Genomic DNA, 16,047 nt, shown 5'->3' on the forward strand with positions numbered 1-16,047 from the left:
TGTTAGCTAGTATGTTTACTAGACGATCAAAGTTGGATGTGATTGCAAACATGGTGAAGCCCCGCATTGCTCTGAGTCAGTCTGAAACAAGCTCACCCTAATAGTGATCATCACTCAGAGACAAATTTAATATGCAAATTCAAAGGTGAAAGAGGCCACAGTGTAAAATTATAGACATTTATAAACGTCTAACCCCCATAACCCCATTTTATTACAGTCTTTTCAGGCACACAGTTACTAATGTTTCTTTGTCAGTTCCAGCAACTTTAAAAGAGTAAAAGGAACACATTCTCTCAGGCCCTCCTACCAAACTGTCAGCACCTCGTTCATCATGATGAAATAAAGCAAGCAACTGTTTTCCTGCATAATAGCACAGAGGGAAGTTTCTCTAAGGTTAAACACTATTTTAAGAAACCACATGAACTTTGAGGATTTAAACTTTGTGGTCTATTGTATGTGTATCTGTGTATATGTTTCCTCATAAGTGTAAGCTAAACTGCGTGAGTGAGCTTGCGTTTGTGTGCTTGACTCCGTGAGAGGAAATGCTGCCAACAGAGATAATAAAAAGTTTTGTCAGGTGTGTGTGTGGATCTGTTTTATGTTTCTATGTGTGGGTGTGCATTATGCAAATACCTATCTGGTATGAGCATGAACAGGTAGCCAATTGGAGTGGGATAAGGAAGTTAACAGGATAAAAAACCCATTGTGGTGGGGCAGCACCTGCAGTTTCTACATGCTTCTGTTAATTCTAAGCTTTCGTTAGCAAAAGGACTCACCTTATCTGACTTTACACTCTAGTAAACTACAGTGTCGGAATCTCAGGAGACTGCTGAAAGCGGATCTTCGCGAGACCTCTAACAGGTCTGGTCAGACTCCATTCTACTGCTCTGGTAGGCTGTCACACTGGTTCTGGATAATCAGCACTAATGACTGGTTGCAGTATAATTAACCCGAAGGCTCAAAGTGTACTAAGTGTACAAAATCCTAATAAGAATTCTCAATATGCTTTAATATGCTGATGTTTTACCTTGTTTTAGTCAGGTTGGCTGTGCATGTGGTATTTTCATTTCACAGTTTGTCTCTTGTTACTGTAATTTTTAGCTATGCATTGGCTACATTATTTGTTTCAGTCATACAGGACATCGTCAATTTTAAAGACACTGAAAGCTGTATTGTGTAATTCACAAAACTTAAACTTTAAGAGGTTCCTCTTTGAAGTTAGCATTCAAAACTGTGCAGAAAGCCTAAACTTAACTATATTTGTTCACATTTACTTTGAAAATCTGAAAAATCTTTACAAATCAATTTTATGCAATAAAATCCAAACTTAAATAAAAATTAAATGCAAAATTAAGAATAAAGACAGATAAGATTTTTAAAAGTCCACCAAGTTACTTTCAGTTATGTTTCAGTGCTACCACAAGGCTTTGGCTCTGACTTAAAGGGAAAGCAGCCAGTCTTGTCAAGAGCAGACAAAATGTTCATGTTAACTTATTCTTCAACTGCTGCTTGTGTACTTGCATCATGACATATCCAGTGCAATGATTGTTCTCTGTGACTTGGCCGACAGCATATTGATTCATGACTGTGACTTGAATTGCTGCGTGCGCGTTGTATTGACAGAAACAACTTTCTGTTGCAGAAACTACTCTCTTGTTAAGATACGTGCTTGGCACTCGTAATACTCATAGATTGAAGATAAACACATAAGAGATTTGGGCTGATTGGCAGCTGATGAGATGTTCTGCTTTGATTTGACGAATGTATACCTTATCTTCTGTAGAAATCGAATTCATAAATCTTGGCTTTTGTTTGCTATAAAACTGTTTTGCTAGGTCTTTAAAGTGATAAATTTCTCTAACTGTATGCAGATGTGTTATCCTGGCGACTCAGTGTTTACTGAAGAAATGTGTGACATGGCTTGGAGCTATTTTGTTTATAACCTACCATAAAACTGCAGCCAAGTTTTTCTATGGAACGGTCAGAGTACTGTGTATTACACTGTTTAATGTGTAGCCATTTAAAACGGGTATCTCATCTGCTAGCCTTTCATAGTTTCATTATCATGTAGTAAGTCAGAAAAATTTAGAATAACAGCACTTACACCTAAGCAGCTCTTCTTGTCATTTTGGGCAGATACAGATTTAAAGAAGATTTTAAGAAAAATAATAAATGATCGTCCCAAAACTTTACATATACAGACAACACTTTATTTCTTTTAACAACAGCAGTATTAGCTGGACGTTTGGATTTCTATGTCTGCCTTATGTTCTGAGCATTCAAGGGGAATTTCAGTGCAACAGTAACAGAAAACCAGATGCTGGCATTGGACCATCGAAGATATGACTAAGCTATTGTGCACATGCAACACTTGTGCTACCAAAACAGTGGAGGTGCTGAAATTCACACTGACTTTATTTACATGGAATGCAAATATACTTGTGGTTACATTTGAAACATGTCTTTATTTATTTTTTATATGTGAACAGCTCACCCTTCAAAAGTAACTGCACCTGTGAATAACGAATCCTCAGTGAGTCGATATTACGCTAATAAACATCAACTCAATGGCGACATAAGCTGCTGTACTTTAAGTGCATCTAATGATTAAGCGGAGTGTACCTTTCTGTTAGTCTTCTGCTACTTTACTTCTTCAAGGAAGATGCTACAAGCAAACCAAAAATATGATTACACCACTGAAGAACAAATAAAATTCATGTTTTAAGCTGGGTAAAAACAAATAGATTAGACCTTAATTAAAATACAAAACCCAACAGACCCTTTCTTCATAACGAGTACACAACATGCCCAACCTGCCACCTGTGCTGACACCGAATAAGTTTGTGACCACACTTTGATGGTAACAAACAATCAGACCTGTGTTTGATTTTTTTTGCTGAAATTCTGACACCTGCGGTTACCACAATAACAGCAAGAAGAATGTAAAAATAAGGGAAAACATTTCCAGAGCAGCTACTTTCCAGATGGCAGTTAGCTCGAATACACTGAATACTGCTACATCAGATATGTGAAGCAGCAGCTGCAGCATTTGCTGTCTGCATTATTAGCACGTTACTTTAGCTTTGATGCAATGTAAAGAGGACAGCATCTGTGCTGACATCCTGTGAATCTGTTGTGCTTAAATAAAGTAGATTCAGTCATGCATGAGATGTATACATAATCTTTTAATATGGAATGTCATCATCGAGGTCAAAAGCTCAATTTTCTTTACCTTTATCTATGCGAGTATGTGTGCATACATGAGTGACAGATTATTTTTGACTCTGTCTATACAGTAAAGTACTACCCTCCTGCCTCAGCCCCTGGGCCATGGTACATCTGAGCATAGAAGTAGCAGTATGAGTGTAACTACATCCACAACCCTCGACAGCCAGGTGACCAGTGCCTGGGGCCCTGCTAACCCCTATCCTGATGGTGAGGATTATTGCACACACTGACACAATCAGAATGAGGCCTACTGTATTTTTATTCCTACTCTTATATTCTGAAGACTCCAGTTCACTCAATGGTTACAAAGCTGCAATTCAAAATGTAAATAATTCAACAATTAGCAGCTAATTTATTGTTCACCTGGAGAGCCCAGAGCTCTGAAACACAAGGCGTGAATTAGACATACCCAGCTGAGAAATAGTGTTACAGTAAATGAATTTGCTGTTTAATTGTTGACAAATACCTTTGCTTGTGGGAGTCATGCTTCCCTCATCAGATACACTTTTACAATGAAACTAAATGAAGTCACTGTTAAGTCTAAGAAAAGAGCAATTATGTCTGTGCCTGCAGGTTCATTGGTGATGGCCGGTTACACGAGCCGTCTGTGGCCTCATGAGTCTCAGCCTCAGTTCTGGAGTAAGTACCAAGTGTGGGAATGGCTGCAGCAAATTATGGACATGCACCAAATTGATGCCTCCAGCATCCCATTCCAAAACTTTGACATCGATGGCCATCAGCTTTGCAGCCTAAGCTACCAGGACTTCATCCGTGCAGCTGGCAGCGTGGGACCCATTCTCTTCCACAGCATCACAGAGCTCAAGTGGAGCGGTACGTCTAAAAACTCTGGGAGAGAGGTTTAAGGGGCAGCAAAGGAAGATGATTAGTGCCAATAAAAAAGAAGCTGGGTGATCCGAGTTGTGTCTGGAACGAGGTCTTGATGATGAGTTGTTGAGAACGGATCGCAGAGCTGGTCAGGGGGTCGCACAGCATGCTGCTGTAGAGGGGCAAAGGATTGCTTAGAGCCAAGGAGATGATGGATTTGTTGTTTGCTCTTGCTAGAATGGGTTTCCTAACAAAGCACAGAGGGGGTGTGAAGCTGAGAAACAAGCTGAGAATTGGATCGTCCATTGTTTTTTAATTAGAGCTTTTAAACAAAGTCAAAAGGTTTTTCTTTTTTCTTTGCCTTTTTTGTTTCTTAGGCCTAATACTTCATTTTTTGGCTTATACCTACCTACATACCAACTGTATGTATAGCATGTGGCTAAATAAGAAAAGAAAATAATACAAATTTATGTAAATTACACAAGCAGACTATATTTTATCTAGCAAATAAAGCCAATAACTTTTCAAGAGTAGCACCAATAGATCTTGCACAACAGGTTTAACCCTGAGGTTAAAAAGAATTTCGAAGTAAACTGAACCAAGAGAACAGTTCTGCTATTGTTGTAACCAACTGTAAGAAACCTGCTCAGTTTCTTGAGATAAGGTGTCACATTTTAATACATCAAATATTGTTCTCACACTGATTGTGATCACAGGGTGTTATTGCTATATGAGTTTGAAGTCATTGGTGGTTATTGGAATTTAGAATACATTTCTGATGTTACTACTTTTTTTGATCAAAAAAGGTGTGTCGGTGCTTCACTGTTTCTTTTCCCATTTCTGCTGAGACAGTCGGGAAATGGGAGAGAGGAGTGCAGAAAGTAATTTGTTGACCAATCCCTCAATACCAGCCATTTTGAAAATAGTGAATGTACTGACTTAAATATTAATTTGCAATTTATGCTTATATTTCATTTATTTTTCCGTCTTTATCTCTGCACAGGCCAGTACCACGTGGATATAGGGCAAATGGAAAGCAAACCTGAATGTAAGAGTCCTTCACACAAAATGTTAGCCAAAAACACAAACATCAGCATTATAATGAATACATTTTCCTGTTCATTGTACTCATTGTGTTATTGCCCTAATTCAGCCTGCCTCCTACCTATTTCTTTCACAGTAGACTTCTCTTGTCCATTTCCAGATGTCAGCTATCCACCTGGAGGTACTGCTATGATATTTCTGCTATTGTCTATTCAAGTTTTATTCATCGCAGACAAAAAACATTGACCTGACTTCTTTTTTATTTAGAAATCTATGACCCCTCGGTTCACCCCCTTGCACCTGTTGCCTCTCCCAGGGCTCCTAGTCCAGGTGAAGATTTATTTGTACTATATAGAGAGCAACAAACTGTGTAACTGAAAATTATGTTTCACAATGAATAATCTCTTTCCCAGACATCAAACGATCTTTCACCCGTCCACATCCAGTCAAAAAACACAGTAAGTAATAGAAAAAATCTTTTTGAACTAATGCCTTTTATGTAATTTTGATGTTTATTAAACAACCACTATCTACTCTTTTGTTGTTTTTACCAAAGACCCAAGGGGGACCCATTTGTGGGAGTTTATCAGGGACATTCTACTGAATCCAGAGCGAAACCCAGGACTGATCAAGTGGGAGGATCGGACAGAGGGTATTTTTCGTTTCCTGAAGTCAGAGGCAGTGGCACAATTATGGGGCAAGAAGAAAAATAACAGCAGCATGACTTACGAGAAACTAAGCCGTGCAATGAGGTACAACCCCTCACAGCTCTCTTACATTATTTATTAAAATATAAACCTTATGTTTGCATACAATGAACACACAATCACAATTAAGACGTTGGGATGTTGTTTTTCTCAGATTGGTGCTGTCAGCAACAGAAAACAATAACTTTTGTTTGAATGACCATGAATAAAGATGAAAACGTGTACTTTGTGCTTCTATTTGATGCATTAATTCATCTCTTTGTGTAACTGATGTTGCACCTGTTTTGACTCTTACCTTAACGACAGGTTGTTTTCTTTTTAGTACCTCTTTGTTCTGTTAGTTGATTTGATGAAAGAATGACACAATACTGTAGACTGCTGAATTCTAAATAGGTTATGGAGAATATTAAATGCGTAAATAGGTGTGAACAAACTGGTGTAGGAGTTTGTTTTTTTTTAATTAATGGGGTGCAAGAATTTAAACTCTGTCTGAAATGCAAGCACAAAGCTAAAGTAGCACAAGCGAGTATATGTATGAAGTTGCCAGTCTTTTTCTAAACAGAAAGTTAAGAACAAGTAACCTGTAAACTGTGATGTGATAGAACCTGAATTGTCAGTAAGTTTCCTGGCATTTCCAGCAAATGGCAGATAAGAACGCAAAGAATCTTTTGCATTTCAACTGTCAGTTGAAATGCAAAAGTCATCAGAAAGTACTGCGGATTATTTTGAACTGACTGGGGGAAAGTGGAGTGAAACACAAACAGCAGTAAAACTTTACTTAATTCAGTCAATCCAACTAAGTGAAATATGCAAGACTTTTTTTATACATATGTTTTTCATAATCTAAAATTACTTGATTTGTCCGTTCTGTCTTACAGATATTACTACAAAAGAGAAATCCTAGAACGAGTAGATGGCCGCAGGCTGGTTTATAAGTTTGGAAGAAATGCAAGAGGGTGGAGAGAGTCGGACAAGTGACGGTTTCATTAATTTATGTTTTATTTGGTGTTGTGTGCTTAATGCTTTATTATAGTTTGCATTGACTGTTTTTGATGATGTCTAAACTGTTTTTCTTCCTGTTTTTTTTTTTATTTCAATTTATAACTATGTTGTGATACTGCACTGAAATATTCTTTACTGTGCCTTAATAGCAGTCAAACCTCAGATATGGTCACTTAAAATCTTGCTTTAAAAAGATGAAAGAATTATAATAACCAATTTTTTAAAGAGTTTTCAGATGTTTCTTTTCAAACAGATACTTTTTCCAAGTACCAAAAGAGCACATGTCGATAACACATTCAAAATACATGTGGCAAAGAAATGTATGTAGCGTGTTTTGACACTGATACTGTGAAGTGTACTTACGAAAGGATGATTGTTCACTGCTTAAAAACCAACCAACCAACCAACCAAAAAAAAAAAAAAAACAATAGTAAGAAAATAATAAGGCCAAAGCACAGCACTGAATACATAAACTAGTGATGAACTAGAAATATTTACAATGTGACAATATGGTTTGTACTATTTCATACTTTACATCCATTGAACTGTCCAGAAAGTGTGTAAATGTTTGTTGATATTACAAATAAAGCCTGTAACTGTTTTTATTTTATAAAACTCTTTATTTTCATGAATTCCATGTGTAAGATCTGAATGTAAATTAAGAAACTGAAATCCATCCATCCATTTTTTTTAACTGCTTATTCAGTTCAGGGTGTCAGGGACTGGAGCCGGTCCCAGCTGTCATTAGGCGAGAGCAGATACTCTGGACAATCACACTAGCATTCACACCTACGGCCAATTTAGAATCACCAGCAAACGAGCATGTCTTTGGGAAGCCAGAGTGAACCTCGGGAGCACAGGGAGAACAATCAAATTCCAAATATAAAAGCCCCAGGACCTAAGGCTTAATTCAATAATTTTAGTTATATGAGTCAGCATTAGACACTTGCAATTAATTTAGCATTTGGCTTCAGTCTAATATGCAAACTGCAGCTATTCTTGCCCAAACTTAAACAATATTGATGAGCTACAGAGTGCTGTTTAGATCCACAAGTGAAAGCCTTGTTCCCACTAAATCTGTTACAAGCTTGACTCTGAAAAGCCATGCACTTAAAGATAGTTACTGCTTTATCATGACAGTGTGAAATGCCACACAGTTAATTGTTTGCCACTGTGTGCTGTAGCTGCCAAGCTGGTTCCTGCAGGCAGCAGACAAATGAGAGGGCCTTGATGGCCAGCAAGATAAAGGCAGTGCCAGTAAAAGACTGCCTTCTTTGACTTGCATTTGCAAGCAAATCCATTGCTAATCTTCAAATTTGATTTATCTGGCTTATGCAAGCCTTCTTTACATATTGATGACTGACACCACGTTCAGTCGTTATCTTTTGCACTTTCGCACTGCGCCGCACTGCATTGTTTTCAGTTTAGTCACTATTCTGTCTCATACGTATGCATCATAAGGCAATAATTGCATGTTGTACACTGAAAGACAAAACATGGCCTGTTCTTAAAGCATAATTGTCAATAGGTTGTGATCAGAACTGATGGAATACATGAAAGCTAAACAGAACACTCCTTATTGGTGAAAAAACATATCTGAGTAGAGGCGTTTCAAGGATGGGTGAATGAATTAATGTAAAGTGGTACAAACAGAATCTTCCTGATTGGACTGAAATAATAGCTAGTGATTGTCCGATTGTTGTATTACATGAAGTAATGTAATTCAAACTGAAGTGTTTATTCATCAAATCCCATTGTTTGTTTTCAGAGCTATTATCAACAAATCACACTCTATAGTTTCTCTGGAGCTGATCTTGCTACGATCCATACATGCATTTGAAATGTATACAAAATCAAACCTAGTTGTATTTAAGGCTCGATGTATATAAAGTTAGATTGTACATGATCCTTAAATAGTAAAAGAAAAATGGAAAATGTCAACTATGGTTAAAAAAAAAAGTCTAAAATCAAGTGTCAAAATCAGTTAACATAATTTTTCTAAAAGCAGCTTTGTGTCGTAGCATCCGTTGTGAACTTCCTAAAATTTACTTCTAACAAATAAGACACATGTAATTAAAGAAGAAAGAAATGATAATGAAATTAATCTGTGCTGTTTATGTGACAAGAAATTTTCAAAATTAACTAACAAAACTAATGCTTTGGATACTCATGGCGAAAAGTCCAACTGTCAAGCAAACACCAAGGCAGATATTGAATTGTGTATTATGTAACCATTACTGCATTTGCCCATGATACCATACCAGTGAGTGGTTTAAGGCAAACTAAGGCTCATTGCACATGAACGCTGATATACTGTATTACAAAGAGATGAATCGAGAAATTAATGAATGTAATGACCAGAAGCACAGGAATACATCAACAGCTCACATTTAGCCTTAGTTTGACTTTGTAATAATATTAAGCATATTATATCACTGCTGTGAGCTGTGATAAGACAAAACTTTGATGTGAGTCACTGAAGATGATTGAGCAGTTATGCAAATGTTAGACTCACGTAACCTCTGCAAACATGAGCATGATTTTCCTAACAGACCACTGCCCAGTGATCACAAATCGTAGCTTTACATACTTCTGATACTGTGACACGAATAGTGCTGTATGTGACCGAAATGGCTCCCAGAAGCAAGCTGCACGTATGACAAGACAGCATATCTGACGAATTCAAGAGAGCACCGTTAAACCAGCGTGACATGTATTTACTTGATTCTAAGTCATCGAGTGCTGGTAACGAAAGCATTCATGCAAACATGCACCCAAACCGGTTGTAACAGATCTGGGAAGGAAGAAAAAATACATTTGCACCTGAGGAGATATTTAATCCATGTGCCTCACTTTAGCACTTTGAATTCTTGTGAGTTTTTTGTTTTTTTACAGACATGCTATTATAATAAGAACAGTCCAGACAATTGTCTAGGAAGATGACAACAAACTCTACGTGGGGTAGAATTATCTAGTGGCCTCCTTGTTCTGATTTATTAGACAATGGCTGCCTTTGTTTGGCCAAAGAGCATATGCAATACCTCCCCACGAGTACCTTTATCTCTTATAGTTACAAAATGATTTTCTGATTTGAATAAACCAAGCAAAGGGTATTTTATTATTTAAAAAGGGAGAGCATTAATTCAATCAGATAGATGCAAGAGGAAGAACAGGGAAGTGATAAAAGATAGCCTAAGCATGGGCATGAAGACAGCAAGATGCGATTTTATGTCTGCATCCCATGCCAATAAGTGGGGCTATTGTGTTCTCTCAGTGGATACACTGGCTCAGCTTATCTGGGCCCCTTATCATTTTTGTCTCATACTCAAATGGACCTGTGAGGCGTCCAATCCAACACTGAGTTGGACAGATTAGTGCTCTGTTACTGATGCAGCTTTGCTTTTTGGGGTTATGGGGAGGTCAATCAAGCATTTTATTACCCATTACAAAATGACACACTAGATCATAGTCTTATGATAGGTAAGGAAAGTAGCATTTAAAGTACTTGTGAAGAACGAAGAAAGTATTTTGGTTTTTCTTCTGCATTTGCATTAAACAAAAAATAATTCAGAAATGACCTTTGTTCATATTTTTTGCTGTAACCAAAAACATGAGGAAGTATTCATGAAAATGGACAAATTATTTGTTTCCAGTATGTTACGGAGCCAATTTCCTTTGAAGATTTTGGAGTTCCCATTACTGTTGATTTCCTTGTCTGCATTTGACAATTACTAAAGCTGTAATTTCCTTGTTTCAACCCAAAAAAAAAAAAAAAAAAAAAAAAAAAAAATCAGGTAGAATGTCAGTGTCAAGTGTACATTTTTTGCATAAAAGGTGAAAACAAAGTTCAAAAATAATTTGAACATCAAAATATTAAAAGCATATAAACCAGCTCTACCACTGCTGCAAACCCAAAGCAGCTAAATAAGAGTGTCCATCTTTACATTTCATTTAAAAATCAAATTAAAATAAAGACTGCAGGATCAAATGCCCACACTGGTATTCTCTTTTTTCCCCAGAATACTCATGATACTGTCTTGGACACAGTTCGTTATCAGCAGCACAACTGAGATTGATGACAGATGACAATAAAGTTCCGGATAGATCTGACAGTTACTCATTTTCTGGGCTTGTTTTCTTTTTAGACAGGTTTCATTGTACAAAAATCTATTGTTTTCAAAAAGTTAGTTTCGTAAACTCTGGTGTAATCATAAATGTTTCCATTCAGTCAAAACTGTGAAATAAACATACTAAACAGATCAATCCTAGGCTATATAATATTTGTGCAACAGTTTTTTTTTTTGTTTTGTTTTTAAATGCAATTTGCTGGACCAGGCTGAAGCTGGACACGGCGAAGCTGAAGCTGGACCAGGCGATGGCAAAGCTGAAGCTGAAAACTGAGCAGGTAGCAGAGCTGACAGAGCTAGAGACTGAGCTAATGACTGAAGTAGAGGTTGTAGTAATGGCGGACAACAAGGTAACTGATCCAATTCTCCTGAGCTTCCTGAACACAAGGAAAAAGGCTGGACGGGCTCACTAGCAGAACCTCAGCTGGCCTGGGAGCAGGGACAGGAGTCATGGATGCAGGCTCAGAAAAACAGTCTTTTGAGGTGTCACATGAAGAGTTTCAGTGGATATCGACACAAAAAACCCACACACCATGGTGAGCTGATTCAAACATGAATGGCCGTGGAAGACAAAACTTAACTTGATCCATTAGCTCTGAGGCAGTAAGTCCAAGTAGTTTAGCCAGTTTAAATATGGTGGATGGCACCTTGTTATCTGTAACATTCTCACCAGTCACATCATACACATCCTTAGATAGTTCACTAGGGACAGATACAGAAACTAGGGAGTCCCTTAAAACATTGTCCTGTTCTGAGACGATGGTGTCACTTGTGCTCACCTCCGGGGCTTTCTCAATTGTGGCCAAAACAAAGTTCTTAGAGTCTACAGGCAAGTAGTCCATAAAATCTGGGTTGGCCATTGCTATCCGAGCTGGTTGGGCCCAAATGGAGTCCTTCTCTTCCTCCTGCTTCCCTGCGCAGGAAATAATCCAGAGTCCTCGAAGTTGCGTGACACGAATTTTAAATTCAACAAAGTTACTGAAGTAAATGTCTGCTGGGTCCAACATGGTCAGGTTGTTCTGTTACAGTCTGGCAGAAGCAGACTGTATGTATTGTGAAGAGTGGACCCAAAATGCAGACACCAAGGAACTTGGATCAAAACTTGAGTATTAACAAAAAGCGAGCCGTTTAATGAGGCTGGCAGAAAAGGTACAAATAAAGGGCAAGGCAAACAGAAATAAAACTAACATTAACCTAAACTGGGAGAACTAAACAAACAACATGGAAAAACCTGGACATGAAACCTAGAAACATGGCATGGAGAACATGGCGTGAACAACAGACGACCTGACAAGGAATGACTGAAGACACACGGACTAAATACACACAGGAGGATAATGAGGGAAACGGAAACACATGGGGAAACAGCTGACACACATGAACATAACCACGTCACAAGGGGAGAGTAAAACTAAAAACATTGAACATAGGAACACAGGACCACTTCAAAATAAAACAGGAAACATAATGAGACGCAGACATGACAACCTGAACTTGACAACATAAGACACAGACATGAAACACATGAAGGGCAAGGGAGACTTAACAGGGGTTGGAAGACACAAGGGGAATCTAATAACAAATTAAATAGAAAAACTAATGAGCTTAACCATATACTATAAACATCAAAATAAACTAAAACTCAAAACACTGGGTCATAAGACCCAGGATCGTGACATACAGTCCTTCAAGTACTTCCAAGTACCTTCAAGTGTCCACAACCCCTCAGATCTGACATGGTCTGCCCACATTCAGGTCCAGTACAAAAAGGCTAGGCAGCGCCTGTACCACCTACGACAACTGAGGAAGTTCAGGGTCTCTCCAGAGATCCTCAGGACTTTCTATATAGGCGCTGTGGAGAGCATCCTCACACAGAACATCATGTCCTGGTATGCGAACAGCTGTGTCAAGGACAAAAAACAAACATTCCCATATCATGCCTGATCCTTCTGACTTCTTTGCAGCACATCTTTAACACCACACTCACACAATGTACATGCCCAAATTTTAAAATTGTAAATTTCCAGATTGTTTTATTCTATTTAACTTGTATGTAATTCACTCACTTATTGCACGTAATGTCCTCTTTGTATATATCTACCTACTTTACTTACTTTCGTGGAGCATATCAGGTTTCACTGCGTGTTATACTTGTATAACAAAAAAAGGGATCTCGAATCTTGAATAAGCAGAATAAAAATGGATAAAGACACATTTTGAATTATATGTCCTTATGTATCTTTGAATGTATGTTGGTAATATGTGTGCAATTTACAATGCATTCATTACAAACATTCTTGTCTAAAAGTCTCTGAGTTACAGAGAGAAATACATAACCAACAGCACACTCTTCAATAATGACAACACTTGCTTTTATAGATAAATTAATAAATGGTTTTGTTGTGGTAACGGGAAAGAATTTGTTCTTCTCAAAGTCTGGCTCTGCGTACATATGTCTCCTCTTCGATATAGTACGAACAACAACATCAGTTCAGCACGAGCATCGACCCTTTTCATCCTTTAACAAAGTACCTTCACAGCAGAGGGCAGTAGTTCACTGAGTCTATTTAAAAGCGACAGAACTACATTGTAAAGGCACTTGAAGGACCAATATAGGTAAGACTCTTGTTGCCTGATCGTTAATGTCTACACGAGCTTATAATACATTTACACCGGGGTAAACGTTTTTTTTCATTAGTCCAGTGTTTGCGTTTAAAGATTTTTCTGTGCTTCATGTTTTTCTTTTAAAAATACGGATTTTATGGCAGAAAACGGCTCTGTCCTTCTTCACCCCACCCCTTCCTTTTTTGTCGTCAGGCATCTGTATGGACACGTCTTGCCGACGGAGGACGATAACATGGCGGCCTCCTTGCGTTTGGGTCGTCAGGGAATGTTATTTGGCCTCAGACTGAATAATTTTAATAAATGTTTAAGGTCGACACACCAATGGCAAGACCAAGTCAGACACTTCTTTCAGTCGCCATGGGTACTCGGTAAGTGTTGACAGTTTACCAGGTAAATGGCTGTTGCCCTTTCTGTGCTGACAATCGCTGGCATTTGCAATCGTCACTACCCTTTAATGGTGCAACGTTACTTTGCTCTCGTTTTGTCAGGGCATGGCAAATAGTAGGAGTGTTGGTAAATCAGAGGGTTGGCATGAGTGTTAAGCGAAAAATGTAATGGTTATTTTTTGCAGTTAACGGTATGGAAAGCTGCTAATGCCGCTTTCTAAATCACTTGGATTATCTTGCATGTCTCCAACCAGTCTGGTTTCTCTCCCTGTAAACGAACTTGCGTCATCAAAGCTGTCACAATTGTAACAGAATCATTAAATGTTAAAAAAAAAAAGAGTATTAGCTCCAAAAAGTGCTAACACTGAAGCAGCAAGGAGGAGAAAGAGTGATGGTAGATGAGTTTAAACACGTAGGTCAAACAACAAAAGCAATGAACAGTGTATAAGAGAGGTGAAGAGAGTGTGGGCAGGGTGGAGTTGAGTGTCAGACGTGATAGTAGAAAGAGTGAAAGGCAAGGTTTACATGATGGCAGCCAGACCTGCTGTGATTTAAGGTCTGGAGACAGTGACACTGACTAAAAGACAGGAAGCAGATTTGGAGATGCTAAGATTTCCATTGGGAGTGCAAAGAATGGACAAGATTAACACTCAGTATATCAGAGCCCAGATTGAGCGCTTTAAGTTAAAGAGGCGAGACTGAGAGGGTTTGGATATGTTCAAAGAAAGAATCATGGATATGTTCGGCAAAAGGTCTTGAATATGGAGCTGCTTGGCAGGAGGAAAAGAGGAAAGACCACAGAGGATGTAGTGAAGGAGAAGTTGCAGACGGTTGGTGTGACAAAAGAGGGCTCCAAAAAGTTCCAAGAGTGTAAATGCGGTGTATCAGAACTAGGGCTGCACGATTAATCGTTAGAAAATCGCGATCTCGATTCATACTTATGTGCGATCTCATTTCCAAATGACAACGATTTAAAATAAAAAAAAATAAAATAAAATAAGACGACCACGATTGTACCACATTTTGATCCGGGACATACTCTGCATGAAAACAAGCGCTCACTCTTCCTGCTCAACAAATGACAAGGGCGGAGCCTTATACCACGTGATACAGAAGCCGTGCTGTGTGATGCTAAAATTAGCAGGGAAAAAACAACTGAGAGCACGTCAGGGATGACGAGAAAGTGACAGGAGAAAATCCGTTCCGGTCAACCACCCAAACACCAATGACGGGAACCTTATACAGCGCTTTCCTATACACATCGAACTCAAAGAAATTACGGAGGCTATCACTTATCACCTGACCAAAGATATGGCTCCCATCAACACTGTGCAAAACGAGGGATTTAGGAAAATGATCAACACCCTAGACAAACGCTACACAGTGCCGTCCTGCAACTATTTTTCTATTGTTGCACTACCTGCTCTATACACGCAGTGTCGAGCAACGGTGGAGACAGAATTTCAAGCAGTACAACATTTTGCGGCAACAACAAAACGTGAGACATTTCTTGTTTTTATGTTTATTTATTGTTTTTATGTTCAGTCTCAACTGTTACGAAGTCGATGTGCAGTTAATAAGTGCAATAAATATTTATACTGGAAAAGAAAATCGTGAGAGAATCGTGATCTCAATTCTAAGCCAAAAAATCGTGATTCTCATTTTATGCAAAATCGTGCAGCCCTAATCAGAACTTTATTTAAAGGGATCTTATTGAGAAACCTTAAACTAGCTCCTCCAGGATGATGGCGCTTTAGGGCACTGGTACTTCACTATTTGCAGATTTGAAGAGATGCACTGAAGCTGTTCTGGTGGAACTTGTTGTGCCCATGATATGCCCATATGCCCATGATTCCTGCGCTTAATTTTTTTTTTCTCCGTTGTGACATGTAAACATGTCAGTAATTAAAATAAAATGTTCAGTCCCAAATCCAGTGTGAGTATATGAATTTGAAAAGTTACACAGATGTCATTCTTTGTCAATGAATCTCATTCAGAAATAAAACTGCCCAAATTCAAATTCAAATTTTATTTGTCACGTACACAGTCATACACAGTACGATATGTAGTGAAATGCTTGGACAACTGCTCGTGACCTAAAGA

At 38.3% G+C, this 16,047-nt stretch overlaps 2 protein-coding genes across 4 annotated transcripts in view; both read left to right on the top strand.

Moving 5' to 3' along the window:
* Window positions 1-737: 737 nt before the first annotated feature.
* Window positions 738-7,205, top strand: ehf (ets homologous factor). Of its 3 annotated transcripts, none has more exons than XM_005737661.1 (9): window positions 738-890; window positions 3,297-3,435; window positions 3,802-4,059; window positions 5,057-5,101; window positions 5,234-5,278; window positions 5,365-5,427; window positions 5,511-5,555; window positions 5,654-5,849; window positions 6,683-7,205. In XM_005737661.1, exons 2-9 carry the CDS (start codon window positions 3,360-3,362, stop codon window positions 6,780-6,782), a joined length of 828 nt encoding a protein of 275 aa, XP_005737718.1. In that variant the 5' UTR covers window positions 738-890; window positions 3,297-3,359; the 3' UTR covers window positions 6,783-7,205. The 3 variants fall into 3 exon arrangements, with proteins under 3 accessions (XP_005737718.1, XP_005737719.1, XP_005737720.1); XM_005737662.1 differs by having other exon boundaries at window positions 5,237-5,278; XM_005737663.1 differs by having other exon boundaries at window positions 5,258-5,278.
* A 6,328-nt stretch (window positions 7,206-13,533) lies between these two features.
* The window catches only part of pdhx (pyruvate dehydrogenase complex component X), a 31,251-nt gene continuing 28,737 nt past the window's right edge, over window positions 13,534-16,047 (top strand). Inside the window, exons 1-2 of the mRNA XM_005737664.1 lie at window positions 13,534-13,549; window positions 13,751-13,926. Coding sequence (XP_005737721.1) covers window positions 13,791-13,926 — 136 coding nt within the window. The 5' untranslated portion in view covers window positions 13,534-13,549; window positions 13,751-13,790. The remainder of the gene's footprint in view (window positions 13,550-13,750; window positions 13,927-16,047) is intronic.

This window comes from Pundamilia nyererei, unplaced genomic scaffold (assembly GCF_000239375.1).
Source record: "Pundamilia nyererei isolate P.nyererei 1_Seehausen unplaced genomic scaffold, PunNye1.0 scaffold00078, whole genome shotgun sequence".
In the NCBI taxonomy this organism is placed as follows: domain Eukaryota; kingdom Metazoa; phylum Chordata; class Actinopteri; order Cichliformes; family Cichlidae; genus Pundamilia; species Pundamilia nyererei.

Excerpts from the sequence above, each read along its gene's own strand:
- ehf (XM_005737661.1), top strand. The coding sequence starts at position 3,360 with ATGAGTGTAACTACATCCACAACCCTCGACAGCCAGGTGACCAGTGCC. Across the intron at positions 4,060-5,056 it reads CACAGAGCTCAAGTGGAGCG|GCCAGTACCACGTGGATATA; the intron begins GTACGTCTAAAA and ends ATCTCTGCACAG. Across the intron at positions 5,428-5,510 it reads TCCCAGGGCTCCTAGTCCAG|ACATCAAACGATCTTTCACC; the intron begins GTGAAGATTTAT and ends TCTCTTTCCCAG.